The sequence below is a fragment of the Gastrolobium bilobum genome, unplaced genomic scaffold (assembly GCF_033153095.1).
Source record: "Gastrolobium bilobum isolate Gb01-03AN ecotype WA unplaced genomic scaffold, APGP_CSIRO_Gbil_v1 utg5903, whole genome shotgun sequence".
Taxonomy (NCBI): Eukaryota; Viridiplantae; Streptophyta; class Magnoliopsida; order Fabales; family Fabaceae; genus Gastrolobium; species Gastrolobium bilobum.
In genome coordinates, this window is record NW_026899498.1 from 274,151 (window position 1) to 296,497 (window position 22,347).

The 22,347-nt window shown below is 37.1% G+C and overlaps 2 protein-coding genes across 2 annotated transcripts; one reads left to right on the forward strand and one right to left on the reverse strand.

The window, feature by feature from the left end:
* Positions 1-797: 797 nt before the first annotated feature.
* LOC133290714 (DNA-directed RNA polymerases II, IV and V subunit 9A) lies at positions 798-3,853 on the reverse strand. Its single transcript, XM_061488849.1, has 4 exons — positions 3,729-3,853; positions 3,579-3,654; positions 3,222-3,380; positions 798-1,200 (listed from the first exon to the last, which is right to left on the reverse strand). The coding sequence occupies exons 1-4, from the start codon at positions 3,755-3,757 to the stop codon at positions 1,120-1,122; spliced, it is 345 nt and encodes a 114-aa protein (XP_061344833.1). The 5' UTR covers positions 3,758-3,853; the 3' UTR covers positions 798-1,119.
* An 11,207-nt stretch (positions 3,854-15,060) lies between these two features.
* On the forward strand, positions 15,061-18,336 carry LOC133290686 (uncharacterized). The gene has a single exon (XM_061488815.1). It carries the CDS (start codon positions 15,061-15,063, stop codon positions 18,334-18,336), a length of 3,276 nt encoding a protein of 1,091 aa, XP_061344799.1.
* The last annotated feature ends 4,011 nt before the right edge of the window (positions 18,337-22,347 follow it).

Here is a 22,347-nt window from a genome sequence, read left to right on the forward strand (position 1 = left end):
ATAATTATCCTATCCTAAAAAGGTCGACTAAAATATCTTAAATTGTAGTTCTTAAATAAAATATGCTTTTGGTAACAATTACCTGATTATAATAAAACGTAATACAGGTCTGGTTGAATTCTGGTGTTTGGGATGTGGGAGAAAAAGAAGGGAACGATTTTCTACGGGCATTTTTTTTTTTTTCAGAATTTTTATTTTGTCTGTATGTTAAAATAAACGCACATTACATGTTTGTAGGGACAACACACACATTGTGCATTTATTTTTTCAACAAAATGTATACTCTCTATTGTGAAGGGCTTCATGAGTGTAGAGATTTATATTTGTATAATTTTTCCTAATCATAAACGAATTCAATCATTTAAATTTCATCTATATTACCTTATATAATTAGTTTAAATTTTATTTAACAGCATATAAAGATATGATTATGTTGCCCTTATAATTGCAGATAAGAATTTTTTGAATATGACATCCAATATATCAATTATATATTATCTCACACTGATCAGTTTCCTTGAAAAAGAAGTACGCTACCAGGTAAGGCAACTTTTTCCTCATGAACTGAGCTGCATTTGTCTCCAACTTTATGCAAAATTATATAATATTTTCTCATAAAGCAGATATATTGGCATCTGAAAATAAAACCCTTTCAGGGATAAATGGCTGGACAGACTATTGCAAAAAAAAAAAAACATCAGTAGGCAATTTAACATAAATAATTGTGGGTCAATCAGTGTCACCCCTTTAGTTAAGAATAATCTAATTAAAATTTTAATAAGAAACTTTTGCAGCAAATATTATCACACCATAGCAAAAAAAAAAAAAAACACATTTTGATTACTAACTCTCCACCCCTCTTTTTTCCTTCAACAAACCAAGAAAACAGTTCCCTCCGTAAAATTTATCAGCACTGACTTGCAGCGATTTGTCCATTAACTACCCTAATCATTTGATCATTAACAGCAGTTAAAAAAGGCAGCACAAATACTTAAGTACTATTGTCTCGGCATTAAACTAGTTTCATATAACAACAAAATTTCTCTGTTCTATCCAATTTGGAAGACAAATATGTTAGACCTCTACAATATTGATCATTGATTTGAGTGAGCACAAATCTCAGTCTCTCCATCGGTATCCACAGTTTGGGTTGCAGCAAACGAAAAAAAGTGTCATTCCTTCTTCCCCTCTTGCTGTTGCCTGCATACATTGAAAAATTCAAATGATCCATAAGTAATTAAAATTGGGTTTCTGAACATGCGATTTGAAGTTTTGCCAAAAAAATGCATTCAAAAGGTAGAGATGAAATGCACATTATAAAATCAATACTATTTCAAAGTGAAGAACATTTCAGATTCAAAAGGTTACATTGCAACTTCTTCCACCTACACAACATATCTACATTACTTTTTGTGGACAGATAGAAATGTTTTATGTTTCATGGTTTAAGTTTAGCATGGACATTTGCAGCTAGCAAGAGCTCCCTCGTTGAAGTGCCTGTCTAGTGTTGGCCTTAAAGGGGGTGGCAATGTTAGGAGTTCCACATTGATTGTATAGGCAACCAATGTGGGACTCGTAACAAAAATCCCCTTTGTTTCTTATTTTGAGGAAAGAGGGCGAACCGGAGCAATGGTAAAGTTGTTCTTTCATGACTAAAAGGTCATGGATTCGAATCCAGGAAACAGTCTCTTTGCAATTATGCAAAGGTAAGGCTGCGTACAAGGAGTACAAGGATTACCTCCACCACACACTCGCTAGTTGGGTTTAACGGAGAGTGGTGGTTTCTTATTTTGAGGAAAGACGGAGAAAGACAAAGCAATTGACCAGAGTACTGCATTTCAGCAATATTTATCCAAAAAAAATAACAGATTTATGCATTGCCATGAACACTACAATGATGGATGCTAGAACTGCCTTACAAGTCAAGCTGAATGAGTCAAATATCTTCAAACTTAATTTTCATTGTAAACTTTAGCTGTGACACCTAAACTAATAAATGCATCATTTCACTTTCACCAAAATAAGACGAGAACAAAAAAAAAGTTCTCAAGCTATATATGATCTATACAACACTCACATGCCTCCTAGTATCTATGCAGTTGTCATGACTCATGACACTTTGTATCCCAGATTCCCAATTCCCAAAACAGTTCACATTGAGATTTTATAACTTAAGCAGCAGACTTTTACACATCATATCTGCACACTTTTACACATTACCAAATTATATCAACATAAAAACATATTCTATAATCTTTGACATTCAGCCGGAGACTTGAGTTAGAGACATTTCATTCACTGTCTAACCCTGAGCATGCTAGTGCTTTCCTTCAAAAAGAAGACATTTTTTGTTGTTCTCCTCCTTCAGAATTCACTTCTTCAAAATTATGTGGGAGGAAGTTGAAAGATGAGGACAAAAAAAGTTCTCAAGCTATGTATGATCTACACAACGACTCACATGCCTCCTAGTATCTATACAATCATGATGACACTTTATAACCCAAAACAATTCACATTGAGTGATAACTTACGCAGCACAATTCATAATATCAGCACGCTTTTACACATTATCAAATTGTCAAGACTTAAACATATTCTATAATCTATATCATTCAGGCTGATACTTGAGTCAGAGACATTTCATTCACTACCTAACCCTTTGAAAAGAAAAGACATTTTTTGTTGTTCTCCTACTGCAATTCACTTCTTCAAAATCACAGGGGAGAAAGTTGAAAGATCAGTACAAATGTTAAACAGTCAAGATTTGTACTTTATCCACAAAATAAAGACACTCATGATTGTCCTCAAATCTTCGTGACTCAACCTCCCCATCTCTCCTTGCACACACCGAAGAAGGGATTGCTCATTAAAAGTGGAATTAGCATTATACTTATAAGCAAAAATAATGAAGCTTGTGGGATGCCTTAACCTTGGCATGGGAAAATATCTCTTATCACAAAACTTCTTAATACCATTAAAAAAAAAAAAAGGGGGCAGCCCGATACCATACAGATCCTGCAAAGCTCGGGTTCAAGGAAGGGTCGAACTCATTGTGTGGATCTATAGTGTGCAATGTTACCTCATGATTACATGAATGACTCACATGGCAAAACACCAACCGTTGTGCCAAGGTTCCCCTTCGTAAAACCAATAAAATAAACTAAAAAACAAAAGCAATCCTTCGGTGCCCTAATTAGTAGGTAAAAAAATAGGGACTTTACCTGGAAAAAGACAGCTTCACCATGGTTGCATTGATTGCAGCGAACAGACTTGGTACGAGGAAGAGTTGGATCAGCAGCTACATCCTGCAACACTTGAGTGCGCTCTCCAACAGAGTGATGTATCTCATTCCTATAGACACAATAGTTATCAGCAACCTCCTGAACAAAACCAACAACAACAACAGTAAACAACCAGTCAAACAAGCATAACCTGGAAATTAAACACTCTCAACAACAATTTACGATACCAAAAGCATTAAGGAATTTCAGTCACTGATTCTTCTAAATTTCAAAACAAAGTCGTTAGCTTTCTTTTGATTTGGGATGTGTAAAGGGAACATGGGAATAGAGAATAACCTGGTGATCGCAGTTGCGGCAAGCGAACAGAAGAACCTTCTGGTCCCTGTCTTCCTTAGGGTACAGAATGTTGTTGCTGAATCACAAATCAATAAATCAAAAAAAAAAAAAGACAGAAAATTCGAAGAGGAAAACGAATTGGGTACGAACCATTCGCGGCAAAACTTCATGGCACTCATCTTGGAAGGAAAGGAAGGGAGAACGATGCTCCCTCTTCGCTTCTTTTGTGGGCTCTCCTTCTTTGCTCTGCAACTTCACTCTCCCTAAATACACATACCTCTGCGTGCCTAGCATATTTATTAATATAAGACGGGTTAAAAAAAATCTATTAGAAAAAACATGCTTTATTTCCACACACAAAAAAAAAAAAAATGCTTTACATTTTTTTTTTCAAAGGCATGGTCTTTAAATTTATTAAACAATTTATATTATATTATTTACTTCAACTAATAAAATAATATTATTTAAGGGTTCGCTTTTTCTGCGGTAACTGCAGATAAGTTATGGCAGTAAGCCACGTCGTTTTGAGGCAGAAATCATGATATTTTTGTAATTTTAATTTATTTAAGGGTTATAATAGTATTTATATTTATAATTTTTTACGATTTCAATACCAAAACGATGTCGTTTTGGGAACAAATGCAAATAACTTATCTGCATTAACTGCAGAAACATTTTACCCATTATTTAATTATCGTTTGCAGTTCTCGATGAGCGTGATAGATTTATTAAGTTAGGGTAAAGCGTGAGTCATTTTAAAGGATATAAAGTTGTGTCTTTTTAAGAGAGAGAAAGAGATAGATAAAGGAGGAGAGAGAGTTGACAAAAAATAATAAAAGTGTGGATCTCACCCCTTTGTGAGAATAAAATGATATAAGTTATGTCATTTAAAAGGATAAACATTTTTTCCATTAAGTTAATATGTTAATCAAATCTTTTATATTTTAAAATAGATAACACATTTAATTTTTTTAAATAGGTAAAATCATGTCCAAAATATTACATATCATAAATAATTATAATTAAATCATTCAAAAAACATCTCAAATCTTATATCTCAAATCAAACTAAAAGTGCTGCATTCATTTTCTTGCCAAACAAATCATAATCATATCTGTTGTTTCATTTGGACTTGGATTTGATCGTAATTTGTTATATTTTAAAATACTGTTTCTTTTAACAACTGGGTCATATTGGGCCACAATTTTGGTTGACTTTGTGCTTCTTGAATCAATGGTTGGGCCATGTCCAATGGGGTAACTGTAAGTGCATCATTTTTTCTTATTAGGAAAAAATTCGTCCTCAAGTCTTCTTCATCTTCATTGATCTCGATCTTTTTAGGTAGAAACTCAAATGATAAATTTTCCTCTATTAGATCTTCATCATTTGATTCTCTATCAGAACAGTTATCATAGATTAGATGATCATATAAACTGAATTTTTATCGTAAATTGAATAATTATCATAAATTGGATAATCATCACAAATTGGATTATCATAGGATAATCATCACAAACAGGATTATAATCATAAACTTCAACGTTAGGAATGTTGAGTTGTATCTCGATATCTTGAAAAGTGAACTGATTTTCAGGTTGTCTTCCCCAAACTCGTCCTTGGTTTACAATCCCAAAGGATTGACGTCCTTCTCTTTATGATCAGATGCACCCTCTAATTCCATTCATTCTTCGGGAATGCTCAACTTTGTTCTTGCAAGTTGCCGCTCCAAATCTTGGATTTTCATACTCTGACCCTCTACAAGTTGTCACTTCAAATTTGGATTTTCTCACCATGCGCCTACACGAGTCGTCGCTCCAAATCTTGAATATTCTTGCTTTGCTTTTACACAAGTAATCGCTCCAAAACTTGGATTTTCTTGTCCATCGCATGATTAAGTTGTCGCTTCAAATCTTGGATCCGCCTTCTAAGTTCTTCATTTTCTATGTCTCGCGGGTCAATATGACGCAGTTGTTTATCTTCTTCAGGAACAAATCCATGTTCCTTACCCTCATGACTTCGTTGTCGTCGACCTTTATGATTCTGTTCAGCCATTGGTTGAAGGTAACCTTATGCTCTAATACCAAATGATGCTGAAAGTGCATATAAACAGTGGCTAAATAGAAAGTTGGAATTTGCAAAAGAGTAACCCTTCTAACTTTCTGTTCAACCACTTTTCTATGCGCGTTCGGGCATTATTTGGTATTAGAGTACTAGGTTGCCTTCAACCAATGATTGAACAAAATAGTGAAGGTCGCCGATGGTTGAGTCATGAAGGCAAGGGATGCGGATTTGTTCCTAAAGAAGATAGACAACTGCATCAGATAGAACCACGTGACAGAAAATGAAGAGCTCAAAAGGCGGATCCAGGATTTGAAGCGACGACTTGAGCAAGCTTTGGACAAGAAAATCCAAGTTTTGGAGCGACTATTTGTGCGGGCGCAGAGCAAGAAAATTCAAGATTTGGAGCGACAACTCGTGCGGTCGCATAGCAAGAAAATCCAAATTTTGAAATGATAACTTATGGAGGCGTAGAGCATGAAAATTCAAGATTTAAAACAGCAACTTGCGCGAACAAAGTTGAGCATTTAATCTAAAGAAGGAATGGAAATAGAGGACACATCTGATGACGAAGAGGAGGACGTCAATCCTTTGGGGATTCTAAACCAAGGACGAAATTATGGAGTACGACCTGAAAATCAATTCACCTTTTAAGATATCGAGATGCAACTCAACATTCCTAACTTTGATGTCTATGATTATAACACAATTTATAATAATTATCTGATTTATGATTATTATTCCATTTAAGATGATTATCTATCTTATGATGAAAACTGATTTATGATGATTATTCCATTTGTGATGATTATCTATCTTATGATGAAAACTCATTTTATGATGATAATCTAGTGTACGATATATCTGATGGAGAATCTAAAGATCTAATAGAAAGAATTATCAATTGAGTTTTTACCTAAAGAGATTGATATCAGTGAAGATGAAGAAGATTCGATGATGAATTTTTTTCGAGCAGGGGAGAATGATACACTTACAGTTGGCCCATTGCACATGGTCCAACCATTGATTCAAGAAGTTCGGAGTCAACCAGAATTGTGGCCCAATAAGTTTGGTCAAATTGTTAAAAAAAGAAGTAATTTTAAAATATAACAAATTGAGATCAAATCCAAGTCCAAATGAAGCAGTAGATATGATTGTGATTTATTTGGCAAGAAAATGAAAGCAACATATTTGGCATGTTTTGAGATCTAAGATTTGGGACACATTTTGAATAATCTAATTATAATTATTTATTTTCTACCAAAATAATTGTAATTATTTATTAATTTTTAGAAGTTAATTAACATTATATATATTTTTAGGAAATTTCCTTATTTTAGGATTTTACGTTTTGACTTTTGAATCGATTTGTAGTTAGTCTACAAAATGGCACTTAAGAGTTAAGACCCTTGTTGTTGGAGTTGAATTTTGTTAATAGAAATTGAGAACCAGAAGGTTACTCTTTTAGTAAATCTCAACTTTCTGTTTAGTCACTTTTTTATGCGTGTTTCGGCATTATAATACTCGAAGAAATTTTTTATTAAGTGCAAGCGAATTTTGGGTTTGGGACTCACATGGTCGGATGTTGGGAATCCATGTGTAAGTGATGAAGTCCCACATTAGTTAGAAATTGACTAAGTGAATATCATACAAGTGGAATGACCCATAAACCTAACGTCTTAAAGTTTTAGATTAAGATGTGATATTGAGTATTGTGGTGGATTGTCGCTTAGGTCAATGATAGTATAGTTCTTCCTTACCATGGGCTCCCTTAATCGCCCAATTGTGATTCCTAATCTAAGCGAAAGGCCATGTAAGTAGAAGAGCCTATAAACCTAGTGTATTTTGTGTTGAGATGTACCCATTGATAATAATTTCCCTCTATCATGAGCTTCTGTGTTTCACCTAATAAAGGAAGTATAATACAAAGTTTTTTTTTACTATATAAGAATCTTTTAAAGTGGCTAAATAACAGTGCATTTATTTTTAATATAATTTAAAGTATATTATAATCTTAACTCACAAGAGGATAAATACAACTGTATTCATTTAATTCTCATATTAAATACAAGGGAAAGTTTTCCTTATTTACTATAAACAATCCCGAAACCATATATATTAATTCCTTCTACCACAGGGGCCAAACCAAATTTGGTTGTTCTCAAATATCATAGCTCCGTTATAATTGCCTAATGTGTATCAACTGTTGTTTATAAAGGACGAGACATTTTGCTGGCCACTAATTCTATAATAAGAAACAATATCAGCATTTGCTGGATTATTAAGGGAACACTCAATTGCCAAACCTGAACTGGGATTAGGCCTCCACCCTGTTACTTTTGTTATTTCACAGGCTCTATAACTGGTGCTCACACACAAATACACATGCAATTCTCTAAATATAGCTCTATTTTATTACTGATTCTGCCAAGCTATATTACAAGAGTTACAGTGTGCTATTTATAAGCAATAGTAAATGATTAAGAGTGATAATGACTAACATAGAAAATCTAAACATATTAATTGTCCACTAACAGATACCTAGGGACACATCTCTTCACCATAAACTTTTCATTTTATATTTTCTTTTATTTAATTTAAAACTTATCCCAACAAAACTCCTCATAAGCTTTAAATTCTTCAACCATCTTTCATCCCAATCTTCTTCTTGAAACTTTCTAACAGCAACGTTGGCAACGACGTCGTAAATATGTCACCCACTTGATCTCGACTTGCAACATAAGTGAGCTCCACCTTTCCTTCCTTGACTTGATCCCGGATGAAATGAATCCTGACATCAAAATGCTTACTCCTCTCATGGTTGACCGAGTTCTTTGCTAACTCGATTGCAGACTTGTTGTCAACCCGGATCTCGGTTGGGCCGACTTGTTCTTGCTCCAATTTACTCAATAGATTCCTCAGCCACATTGCGTGACAAACGCACCAGGATGCAGCAATGTACTTGGCTTCACATGTAGATAGAGTCACAATGGGTTCCTTCTTTGACACCCACGTGGATGCCGTGTTTCCCATGAAAAACACATAGCCAGCCGTGCTCTTCCTGTCATCAACATCTCCACACCAGTTGCTATCTGAATATCCCACCAGCTTGTACTTGTCTGACTTCGAATAATGAAGTTCTTGCGAGATTGTTCCTTTAACATATCTCAATATTCTCTTTGCTGCCTTCCAATGTGTGTAGCCCAGATCTTCCATGAACCGGCTTATAATCCCAACACTTAGACACAAGTCTGGCCTCGTACAAGTTAAATACCTCAAACATCCTACTAGACTTTGGTAATTACTCGGATCAACTCTTTCTCCTCCATCATACTTCAAAAGTTTTAAGCCGGGTTCCATAAGAGTTGAAACCGGATTGCAATCTATCATTTTGAACCTCTTCAGGATATCTTTTGCATAAGCTTCTTGAGATACGAAGACACTGGATTTGTCTTGTCTGACTTCCAGACCAAGGAAGTATCTCATCAGTCCGAGATCCGTCATCTCAAACTCTTTTTTCATTTTCTTATTGAAGTCTTGTATCATCCTTTCATCATTTCCCAAGAGGATTAGATCATCAACATATAAAGCAACCAGTAAAATATTACCTTCTTTCTTCTTCACATACAGGGCATGTTCATATGGACATTGCTCAAATCCGTCCTTCTTGAAATAAGAGTCAATACGGGTATTCCAAGCCTGCGGTGCCTGCTTCAGCCCATACAAAGCCTTCTTCAGCCTTAACACTTTTCTTTCTTGTCCGACTTTCATGAAATCCGGAGGTTGTTCGAGATACACCTCCTCCTTAAGTACACCGTTTAAGAACGCCGATTTCACATCCATCTGATAGATCGTCCATCCAAGCTGGGCTGCATGTGAGATCAACAACCTGATTGTCTCCCTCCTTACTACGGGTGCAAACACCTCGTCATAGTCTATTCCAGCTTTCTGCTTGCACCCCTTTGCTACTAGCCGGGCTTTGAATCACTCAATCTCCCCTTTAGCATTTATCTTCTTCTTATATACCCACTTCACACTGATGGGCAGACTTCCTTTTGGTAGCTCGGCTAACTCACATGTCTTATTCCGCTCAATAGCTTTTATCTCTTCTTCCATGGCAAATTTCCATTTTTTTATTTCGGACAGCTTCCTCAAAGCTCAAATCCTCAGAATCTGCTAACAAGCAAACGAGATGTGCTTCGTTAGTTGAGTCATACAAGTCTTGCAAGCTTCAGGATTTGTCGGGATATGGGTCGAAGGTTGTCCGACCTCAATTGATATATTTCCGGGTTCCACATTGACCCCGGATGTACTATTCCAGTCCCATTCATCTTCTTCATTCACTTTCACATCTCGGCTTACCAACACCCTTTCATTGACGGGATCCAACAATTTGTATCCCTTCGTCTTCTCATCATATCCAATAAACACAAACTACTTACTCTTATCTTCAAGCTTCGTTCTGAGCTGGTCCGATATGTGTGCATACGCAACACTACCAAAAATCTTGAAATGAGCCACTGATGGCTTTAGACCACTCCATGCTTCCTGTGGGGTTTTATCATTCACACTTGAATGCAAACATCTATTCTGCACGTACACAACACGTTGTACGGCTTCTCCTCAAAACTCCTTAGGTATATTCTTAGTCTTTAACATAGAACACACCATATCCAAGATAGTCCGATTCTTTCTTTCAGCAACTCCATTTTGCTGTGGTGTGTACGGCGCGGTCAGGAACCGTCTTATCCCATGTTCTTCACAATACCTTTTAAAGGCAGTTGAAACGTACTCGCCACCTCGGTCAGAACGGACCGACTTGATGTATCTCCCGGTTGCATTTTCTATCATCACTTTAAACCTCTTAAAGGCCTCTAGCACCTCGGACTTCTCCTTCAGAAAATATACCCAAGTCTTACGATTGAGATCATCAATAAACGAAACAAAGTATCTCTTTCCGCTGAAGGACCCCGGAGTTATGGGTCTACACAGGTCGGTATGTATCAACTCCAGAGGCTGCTTAGCCCTGTATCTTTCCATCCTTTGGAACGAGCTTCTTGCGTGCTTACCTAGCACACAGTCTTCACAGAACTTTCTTTCAGAATTTATCTTTGGCAGTCCCACTACCATTTTCTTCTTCATCAGCTCGACTAGACCACCGTAATGAAGGTTACCAAACCGTCAATGCCACAGAGACATCTTATCCTCCACCTCGACTTGCAGACAACAGACCTCCACGCTTCTCAAACTCAGCTTGTACATTCTGTTCTTTTCCATCTGAACTCGGGCTATCAGACGCCCTTGTTTATCTTTCAATAGTAGAACTCGGTCTGTCATTAGAGCCGAGTAACCTTTCTCCATCAACTATTCAATGCTCAAAATGTTACTTTTGAGCTCGGGCACATAGTACACATCTCGAATTGTTCCAACCCGTTCATCCTTTTGTAGAAAGCAGACCGTACCACAACCTTTCACATCAATTTTGGACGCGTCTCCAAAAGAGACATGTCCGGCTTCCACTGTTCTCAACTCTTTGAACAAATGTTTGTAACCACACATGTGATTACTGGCACCAGTATCCAAGTACCATTATGTTTCATTCTTCGAGCTAGTTTCACCATGTGCTAACATCAGAACTCCTCCATCTCTTATTTCTCCTTCTGTAGCGAAGTTTGAAGTCTCGTCAACTCTTCTTTCATCTCGACAATCTTTAGCAAAATGTCCGACTCGGCCACAGTTGTAGCATCTGTCCGAGTTGCAATCTTTTGCGTAGAGATTATACTTGCCACACTTATAACATTCTATATTACTTTGATTCGACCACCGGCCTCTTCCACCTCGGCCATGTCCTCTACCTCTCCAGTTTTGCTGACTCGTCTCAGCTCTTTCTTCATGTTTCACCTCCTGACCTCGGCCACGACCACCTCAGCCATTTCCACGTCCACCTCGTCCACGACCTCTACCTCGGACATTCTGAGAGTACAGCACCTTTTCATCCTTAATTGTTGCTTTTGTCTGGAGCGCTTGCTCAAGAGACTCCTCCTTCTTTTTCTTCTTGCGTTTCTCATGCGCTTCTAAAAAAACCGGCTAGCTTTTCAACAGAAAGTGTAGCCAAGTCCTTAGACTCCTCAATTGCACATACCACGTTTTCGAAGTCGTCTATCAACGACCTCAAAATCTTTTCAACAACTCTGGATTCGGTCAACACCTCTCCATTCCGTTTCAACTGGTTCACCACAGCCTGAACCCTGGTGATGAAGTCCGACATTCCTTCGGTTTCCTTTATCTTCATCCTCTCCAACTCTCCTCGAAGAGTTTGAAGTCTGACCTGCTTCACACGGTCCGCGCCTTTGTAGGATGTCTCCAATATATCCCAGGCCTCATTTTCCGTCGTTGCGCCTCCAATCTTTTCAAGACCACCGCTTTCTTCAATAGCTTGAAACATCATAAAGAGTGCCGCTGCATCCTTTGTTCTCGACGCACTCAACTGCTTGAGTTGATTTGTTGAATATCCTTCCGTTGATTCAGGTTCTACGAACCCATTTTGAACCAACCCCCAACTGTCATAGGCTCTTAGAAGAGCCTTCATTTGGATTCTCCAGTTTTCATAGTTCACCTTTGTCAGGCAGGGCACTGGCAGACTATTACTTATATTCTCAATTGGCTCAAGCTCTGATACCAATTTGTTACATGCCCTATAACTGGTGCTCACACACAAATACACAGGCAATTCTCTGAATATACCTCTATTCTATTACTGATTTTTCCAAACTATATTACAAGATTTATAGTGTGCTATTTATAAGCAATAACAAATGATTAAGAGTGATAATGACTAACATAGAAAATCTAAACATATTAATTGTCCACTAACAGATACCTAGGGACACACCTCTTCACCATAAATCTTTCATTTTCTATTTTTCTTTTATTTAATTTAAAACCTATCCCAACAACTTTGACATTGTCAAATAAGGACGTCAGCAAGTAACATTTGTGTTGTATCACAGGCTTCTCTATCTGAAGACTTAAACCTTGAGGAGTGTCACTTTGAATCTTTGCAACAAAAGAGACACCCATATCTGCATCAGAATAATGTCCAGCAGCAAAGTAGTGCTTCACAGTGATCATGTAAGGAAGCTCTTCATCATCATCGATTCTCTTTTCCCTTATAATAACAATAAGACCCTTTCGCTCATTGTGATCATGCCCATACAAGAAAGAAGAGGTTTTGATTACCCCACCTTATGCAATAGGTTCTTTGTATTCAGGAAGTTGCTACATGCAAAGAGGTCCATCGAGAGTAAGGTCTCCATACAGAATTAATTCAACTCAAAAGTTTAAATTGTTAGGTAAGGGACCTATTTAATGGTTATCTTTTGTGTTTTTATTTAATTTCACTAGAAAGTGGGGGATGGTGATCGAACTCGTAAGAATCATTTCTACTCAAAACTTAATCATTTCAACTCAAAATCTTAAAGTATTGGGTGAGGAACTTTTTATAAATGGTTCTTGGTACTTGGAGGCAGAGGGAACGCGGAAGATTCATCGACTCGTGTTCGTGAGCGGCTGAGACGGATCAACATCAAGTCTGCACTGGGGATATTGAAGATTCACCAATCATCTATGGAGTTTGGGGAAGCTTTATTTTTTTTTTCGTTCTTGATATTGCTATGTCTGGCTAGTTCTTTTAGTAGTTAGGGTTAGATGAAATTCAAGATATTTATTATGCTTTGAACAATTCGTTATATTAATTTTCCTTTTTATCATGAATGAAATTATCTATTTTTAATGCTTTATATGAACTTGAATCTTGTATATTGATCTTAGGTAAATGCATGACAATAGGAATGTTGGTGTGTGATCCATATCTGATAATTTCATCGTAAACGTTATGATTCTAGGGATAGACATAGGGTTTGCGTAATCTTTATGGTTCTTGAACTTAATGCTTACCTTCTTGGGGAATAACCGGGGAACTAGGGTTCTTGTAAGATTATAAAGGTTTAGGGTAACAAGGGATTGAGCCCTAATTACATAAGAAAGAATTGATTAGATTGATATTAAGGATGATTAACGTAAAGAAGGAATTCAAACGTAATAAAGAGATTGAAGGAAGTTGAAACCCTAGCTACGTTCTTTTATATTAGTTAATTCAAATCTTTAAATTCTTGCTTTTAATTTCTTGCGAGTACTTAGTTTCAATATTTTAAATTTCAAATTCAAATCCTGTTTCAAATCCAATTTTGATTGTCCAACTTAAGTTGCTATAGTGAATTAGTGCTTGAGTATAATCCTCGTGGGAACTATCTCTTATTTAATCATTATATTACTTGTACGATCAGTGCACTTGCCGCGAGTCCCAACAAGTTTTTGTTGTCCTCTCACAATTGAGCTTGAAAGATGGGTGATGCATGCTAAGAAATTCCACACAAAAATGAGGGGCGGCGGAGATGATCAAACCTGGGATATCGAGAGTCTGATGATATCATATAAAGAACTAAATGAATCCAAAAGCTTAAATTGTTGAGTGAAGGTCTTTTTAATGGTTTATATTATTCTCTAAAAATGATAGAAGTATATCTTCTTCAACACTTACGACTTCATCTGAAAATCAACGTTACATCGAGGTGTATGGTCATGGAGTGAAATGCATAACTCATCGTCGCGCTTGTTGCGTTTGGTTTTGGTCAAAGCGAGTTCACAACGTGTGTTTCCTACTGAGTATTCCGCAGTCCAAGCGTCCACAACTTGACGCCCTTTGAAACTACTCTTGGTTTTGCGTACAACAATGTCAGAAGAGTTGCCTAGAGGAAATCGCTCAACGTTATTACTCACACCACTGTGAATGTTTCCCATGATGGAACGTTCGCCAACACTGCATATGCCACACTATAAAACTAGAGTGGTTGAATGAACGGAGAATGTTACTCTTGATTCTTGAAGGTTATACAAAAGGCCATCTCAATATGTGGCTTGTTTTGCTAAGATGCACTTATACAACACGATTACGTACGAAGAATCAGAATCGTTTGAGCTAGCGAAGCCTTGATCTCCCGCAATAGTTACTTTTTGATACAACAGTGGATCAGGAGCCCAAGTCAAGGAGAGTAGCAGGGGCCCCTTCTTGGGCTAAGGACTTTTGTGCTTACTAGGCCCATTAGCTAAATGACTATGTTGATGAGTTGTTGTTAATTTGTAAGTTTGCCTACGTGGCTTAAGAGGGGAACGATGGGTGTATTGGGATCAGGGTATTATAATGTGAGTCAACAAACCAGAATTATGCATTCAAAGAAATAGATTCAGACTAGTTCTCTTGTTTTTCCCTGATTTCCACTGTTTTCCCAATCGATCTCCATTGAAGGGGTTCGCGTCTTTTATCATTGGTGCTTTCATCAATTTCGGGCTCAACAAGTGATTCACCATGCGTGTTCAAGATCTTGCTGAGGAGTTTGGCTCATTTCAACTTCGCATTGATCGAAGTTTGGAGGAGATGCAATCGAAGTTTGATCAGCGTTTTCAGGAACATCAGAGCCAGTTCGCTGGGCTCAATACGCAACTCCAGCAGATACATGCTGCGGTTGTTGGAGTGGAAAATCGTCATGGTGACCCTAATCAAATACGTGGTACGAATTCGTCTTCCTCTTCTGATTCTTCTGGAACACATCTACCACGATTGGATCCTCATGATCCAAGGATTTTATTGAAATCAATTCGTATGGAGCTTCCTATTTTCAATGGCACAAACCCTAATACTTGGATTTTTCGTACGGAGTTATACTTTGGCTTGCAACAAGTTCCTGAGGCGGTTAAGGTGCAGTTAGCTGGAATGAAAATGGAGGGCGTAGCAGCACCATGGTTCCAGTGGTTGTTTAATGGTGGCTCTATTAATTCTTGGGAGAAATTGAAGGTTGCGGTTAATCAAAGGTTTGGGGGAACGGCGTATCAAGATTTACGAGGAGTTTTATCCAAGTTAAAACAGGAAGGTCAGCTCAGTGATTATATTAGGGATTTTGAGGCATTGATCAACCGAGTAACGGAGTTTTCGGATGAGGTTCTCATGTGTTTCTTTGTCTCCGGTTTGCTACCTGATTTGAGGAGGGCTATTCAGTTGCATTCTCCAACCTCATTACATCAGGCCATGCAACTAGCGATCACATATGATGCTCATTTTGTGGAATTGCGCTCATCCTTTTCATCGAGTGGGTTTAAGAAGAATTTTTCGAAGGGTTCTTATTCTGTGGAGTATCCACAACCACTCCAATCAAGTGGTTCAAGTCAGAAGCCTGTAGTGCCAGCGTTGCCTTCAACAGCACCGGCTAGGCGTTTTTCTCATGAAGATTTACAAAAAAAGAGGGATTTGGGAATTTGTTACACTTGTGATGAGAAGTGGACACCACGACATCGTTGCAAGGGCAAGCTCTTCCTTCTGGTTGGGGAACCTGAAGAGTCAATGACTGATGAAGTTGCGGAGGAGCAAATTGTGTGGAAAACAGATGCAACTCATGAGGATTCTAATGAAGCTGCCTTGCATTCCCTTGAGGGTGAAAGTAATCCTAGAGCACTTCAGTTTCGTGTGCACTTTAGAAGCAGGTTAGTGGCCATTCTTGTAGATTCGGGAAGTTCCCACAATTTTATACAAAAACAATTGGTGGACAGCATTGGATTGCCAACAGTGAAGGTCCCTAAGATGCATGTATTTTTAGGGAATGGGGAGTTTTTAACATGTGACAGGAAGTGTTTATCTGTTCCTTTACAGATTCAAGGATATGCCTTTGCTATTGATCTTTGGGTAATTGAATTATCCAACTTGGGTGTGATACTGGGAATTTCTTGGCTGAGTAGTTTGGGCCGAGTCATTCACGATTATGCAGAATTGACGATGGAGTTTATGACCAGGGATGGTAGAGTAATTTTAAAAGGAGAAGGGTTTGGTGAAGCCAAGGGACCACCTGACCAGCAATGTTTCTACATGCAAGGTGATAATGCAACTGGGATAGTGCCCGAACTGATGGAGTGGAAACCGAAGGTACCTGTTGCTATATGGAATATTTTGGTGCGTTTCCAGCCTGTCTTCCAGTTACCCCAAGGGCTGCCACCAACCAGGGGTTGTGATCATGCCATCCATCTAATTGAGGGAGCTAAACCTGTCAGTGTGAGACCGTACAGGTATGCTCATCACCAGAAAAGGGAGATTGAGAAGCAAGTGTCAGATTTGTTAGCTTCTGGTTTAATTAAGGAGAGTAGGAGTCCTTTTTCATCTCCTGTTTTGTTGGTGAGGAAGCAAGATGACTCTTGGAGAATGTGTATTGATTACCGTGCGTTGAATAAAATTACAATCAGGGATCATTTTCCAATCCCCACTATCAACGAGCTATTGGATGAGTTGAATGGGGCAAGGGTATTTAGCAAGTTGGATTTGCCCAGTGGATATCATCAGACTTTGTTGAGACCAGAAGACACTCTCAAAACAGCCTTCCGAACTCATGAAGGTCATTATGAGTTTCTAGTCATGCCCTTTGGGTTGACTAATGCTCCTTCCACCTTCCAAGCGGCTATGAACCATATGTTTAAGCCTTTCCTTCGGAAGTTTATTACGGTATTCTTTGATGATATCTTGATTTACAGTAGGTCTATAGAAGAGCACTATGAACACCTTTCTGTGGCCCTGAGCTGTTTGCAAGAGAACCAGTTCAGAGTGAAGCTTAGCAAATGTGGATTTGCATTGGAAGAAATCGATTACCTTGGTCATTTGGTTTCTGGACAGGGAGTTAAGGCAGATCCCAGGAAAATTGAGGCTATGCTACAATGGCCAAGACCAAGAAATGTGAAGCAATTGAGGGGATTTATTGGACTCACAGGCTATTATAGGAGGTTTATTAAACAGTATGCAGCTATAGCTTCCCCTTTGACTGATTTGTTAAAGGGAGACTCATTTCTGTGGAGTGAGAAGGCTGAGATTTCGTTTGAAGAATTAAAGAAAACCATGTCACAGACCCCAGTTTTAATCTTACCTGACTTTTCTGTTCCATTTGTGGTTGATACAAATGCATCATCCTTGGGCATAGGAGCTGTCCTTCAACAGTATAATCGGCCAATTGCCTTCTTTAGCAAGAAACTTGGTCCAAGAATGAGTGCAGCCTCAACATATGTCAGGGAATTATTTGCAGTGACAGAGGCTGTGAAGAAATGGAGACATTATCTCTTGGGATCTAAGTTTATCATAAGAACAGATCACCGTAGTTTGAAGGAGCTGTTAACACAAACAGTTCAGACTGTAGAACAACAAAAGTACGCATGCAAATTGATGGGGTATGACTTTACAATCGAATACAAACCAGGGGCAGCCAATACAGTGGCAGATTCATTGTCTCGAAGACATGAGGGGGAACAACCAGGTACAATTTATTCCCTAATCTCTGCACCTATTTTTCAATTGGTCGATCAAATTAGAGGAGAGAACCTCTCTAATTCTGAGTTGATTAGCATGAGGCTGAAGCTGCAAAATAACGCATTAGGACATTCTGATATAACTGAAAGAGAGGGGATCTTGTATCATAAAAATCGTTTTTTATTTGGGTCTAATTCTGAATTAAGGCAAGTTGTGCTGAGGGAGGCACACTCCACACCTATGGGGGGCATGCAGGAATTACTCGTACCTTGCTTAGACTTTCTGCTTCTTTTTATTGGATTGGCATGAGAAAAGATGTAGAAGAGTTTGTCAAAAAATGTTCTACTTGCCAGTTGGTGAAAACTGCCACTACTCCTCCATTGGGGTTACTCCAGCCTTTACCTATACCCGAAGGGGTCTTCGAAGATTTGAGCATGGATTTCATTACAGGGTTGCCAAATTCTAAAGGGTTTAATGTCATTTTAGTAGTAGTGGATCGGTTGACTAAATTTGCGCATTTTGGGGCCTTGTCTCATCCTTATACAGCTGCGAAGGTGGCCTCCTTATTTTGTGAGATGGTGGTCAAGTTGCATGGATTTCCTAGGACCATAGTTTCTGATCGGGATTCTGTTTTCTTGAGCCAATTTTGGTCTCAGCTGTTCAAGTGCAGTGGGACAACATTGAGAACAAGCACAGCCTACCACCCACAATCAGATGGGCAGACTGAAGTTACTAATAGATATTTAGAACAGTATCTAAGGGCCTTTTGTCATGATGAGAATCATAAATGGGCTTTTTTCTTAGGTTGGGCAGAGTACCACTACAACTCTGCCACTCATTCATCTATTGGTATGGCTCCATTCCAAGCTCTGTATGGCAAGCCTCCATCTATGATACCACCGTATTCAAGAGGATCAGTGAGGGTGGAGGCAGTGGATGCTACCTTATCTCACCGTGATGAGTTGTTGAGGCGGTTGAAAACTCAATTGCAAGGTGCTCAAAATAGGATGAAGAGTAATGCTGACAAACATAGGAAGGATGAATTGTTTGCTGTTGGAGATCTAGTGTTGGTGAAGTTGCAGCCTTATAGGCAAATTTTTGTTACTTATCGTAAAAACCAGAAAATCAGCAAGAAATACTTTGGACCTTTTCCAATAGTCAGAGTCTTGAGTCCTGTTGCATACACAATTGGTTTCCCTGATGGTTGCCGTATCCATCCCTCCTTCCATATATCTTCACTCAAACGTTTTCTTGGAGATAGTGATGTGGTTGCCATACCTTTACCAGAGGTTAGTCATAACAACCTACCCATTCAGGTTCCTCTTTCAGCCTTGATGTCACGAGAAGTGCAGGATGCAATTGGTGTTCGTAAGCAATGGTTGATACAATGGTCACACTCTCTTCCTGAAGATGCAACTTGGGAATTTGAGGATGATCTTATAACACACTATCCAGAATTTCCTTTGCAAGCAAAGAACCTTGAGGACAAGGTTCCTTCTGAAGCAAGGGCGAATGATACAACAGTGGATCAGGAGCCCAAGTCAAGGAGAGTAGCAGGGGCCCCTTCTTGGGCTAAGGACTTTTGTGCTTACTAGGCCCATTAGCTAAATGACTATGTTGATGAGTTGTTGTTAATTTGTAAGTTTGCCTATGTGGCTTAAGAGGGGAACGATGGGTGTATTGGGATCAGGGTATTATAATGTGAGTCAACAAACCAGAATTATGCATTCAAAGAAATAGATTCAGACTTGTTCTCTTGTTTTTCCCTGATTTCCACTGTTTTCCCAATCGATTTCCATTGAAGGGGTTCGCGTCCCTTATCACTTTTCTTATTTATTCTAGGTAAAGTGGCATCTTTAGTATTCATAAAATTTGTGTTGGATCACTTACGAAGAATCAGAGTCCTGGGAGCGAAGCGTTGGTCTTCAGCAATAGTTACATTTATGCTGTGTAAAGTGGCATCTTCAATATTTATAAAATATGTGTCGGGATAAATGACTTTAATAAATATTAACTTTTATGAATTCAGTTAATTGTTAACTCGGGGTGTTGTAAATGAGTAAGTTAAGTTAGGATTTAGCCTAAATAAGTTAGACATATATAATAATATTTCAAGTTTGTCTTAACTTACTAATCTGATAAAAGTTAAACTATAGGTTTTCCCTGATTTGTTTTTAAAAAATACAATAAGCCTTCAGAAATGACATCTTATATTCTGTAAATTGTAAATTATAATTAATTTATTTTTTGTATGGTTAAATTTATGGAAAGTCAAAGTTAGTTAAAGCAACACCACAATCCAAAATATTGATAATTTTATTACGTTAATCAAAAACAAAATAATGACAAGGATGAAACTTAATTAAATTCCAAAACAAAGAAACATATTCACGCACTCATGTATGACATAATCTCTTTTGATAAAAAGGAAAATTGCGATGATGGCAAAAGCCAAAAGATAAAAATAATAAATTATTTAGCAACACCATTGAAACTTCATTAAGAGATCCAAATTTTGTTAACTTTTTTGTTTCATCCATAACACATAGAATAGGTAATATTGCCATTAATTGAATGGAAAAATATTTCTGCTTTTGTTGCAAAAACAATTTATCTGCCACATCAACTTAAAGTGGGTGCGTTCTATTAATCTTTTTTCTCTCTTCTTTTACAATGGGACCCACCAACTTTTATGCGAATGTGGCACAAATTTTTTCTTTAACAAAAGCATAAACATTAAACCCTTAATTGAAATAGGTAAAAGAATTATGTTATATGAAGTTGGAATGTGCAAAAAAAACCAAAAGAACTTACTCTATTGTGAACTGAATGTACAATACACTAATTTTTTTTTTTTTAAGAATTCATCAACTCAACTGATTTTCTAAAATAGTTTATGAACTTGAACTATTTTTCAAAAATCAATTCATGAACGAAATTGATTATTTTTTTTCTTCTTCTCCTCTTCTTTTTTATTTCTCTTTTTACTCTCTATTTTTCTTCTCTTATTTATTTATGGAAAAAGTGTTTGTCATTTTAAATGACATAAAGTTATGTCATTTTAAGAGAGAGATAGACACAAAATAAATTTTTTATTTAAAATTTAAATTAAAAAAAAACCACCCACTTTCTCTCCCATGATTTCTATTCCTTGTGTCTAGGGGTGTAAATATGCTAGGCTAGGCTTTGGCTTAAATATGCCAGGCCTGTGTAAAAAATATTGGGTATGACCTGGCCTATTAGCCTGTGTAGGCCCCAAATTATAAATATGGTCTGATCTATGTTTAAAAAATAAAAGCTTTGGCCTAGGCCTGTTAGCATGTTTAAGCCTATTAAACATTCAACAATTAAAAGAATAACTAAAATAATATTATTTTATTATTCAAAATTATTAAAATAATAATTTTATTAATCAAAATTATTAAAATAGTAATTTTATTTATTATATTTTAAATAAATAATATGATATAGGCCGACCTGTAGGCTTATAGGCCCGATATGTACAAAGAAGCCTATGGGCCATGGCCTATTTTCTAAATAGATTTTTTTAAAAGTCTTGGCCTGTTCTATTTTACTATTTATAATAGGCCATGCTTGGCCTAATATAGGCTAGGTCGTAGCCCCTGTAGGGCGGCCTAGCCCATTTACACCCCTACTTGTGTCTATCTCTCTCTTAAAATGACATAACTTATGTCATTTGAAATGATAAACATCAAACCCTTTATTTATATATTGTCTTCTTTTTATTTATTTTTACTTTCTTTTATTTTCTTTTTTCTGTTATGTATTTTCTCTTTTATTTATCTTTATTTTCATTTTATATTATTATTATTTTTTATTATTTTTTAATTTCTAGTATTATTTATATGTTAATTTTTTTTATCTTTTTTCCCCTTAATCTTATTTACTTTTCATTTGAATTCATTCACACCCATGTACACTTTTTGTTTACTTTTGTTCTTCAAACTTCCGGACTTTGTTCTAAGGGCTTTTTCACCCTTTTGTCCCTCATTAATTATTTAATAATCATTTTGCCCCTTATTGAAAACCATCTACCAATCTGCCCCTCTTTAATCGATTAAGCCAAAAATTTAATCGATTAAGTGGTCAAAATAGGCAAAAATCGTTGACTTGAAAATTTAATCGATTAAATCTTCCTATTTAATCGATTAAACCTCCCATACATAAGGTTGTTCTTCTGATAAAGAGGAAGATTTAATCGATTAAGTTGAAGATTTAATCGATTAAATCTTCATTTGACAATTTAATCGATTAAATATTCAATTTAATCGATTAAAAGGGGCAGATTGGTAGATAGTT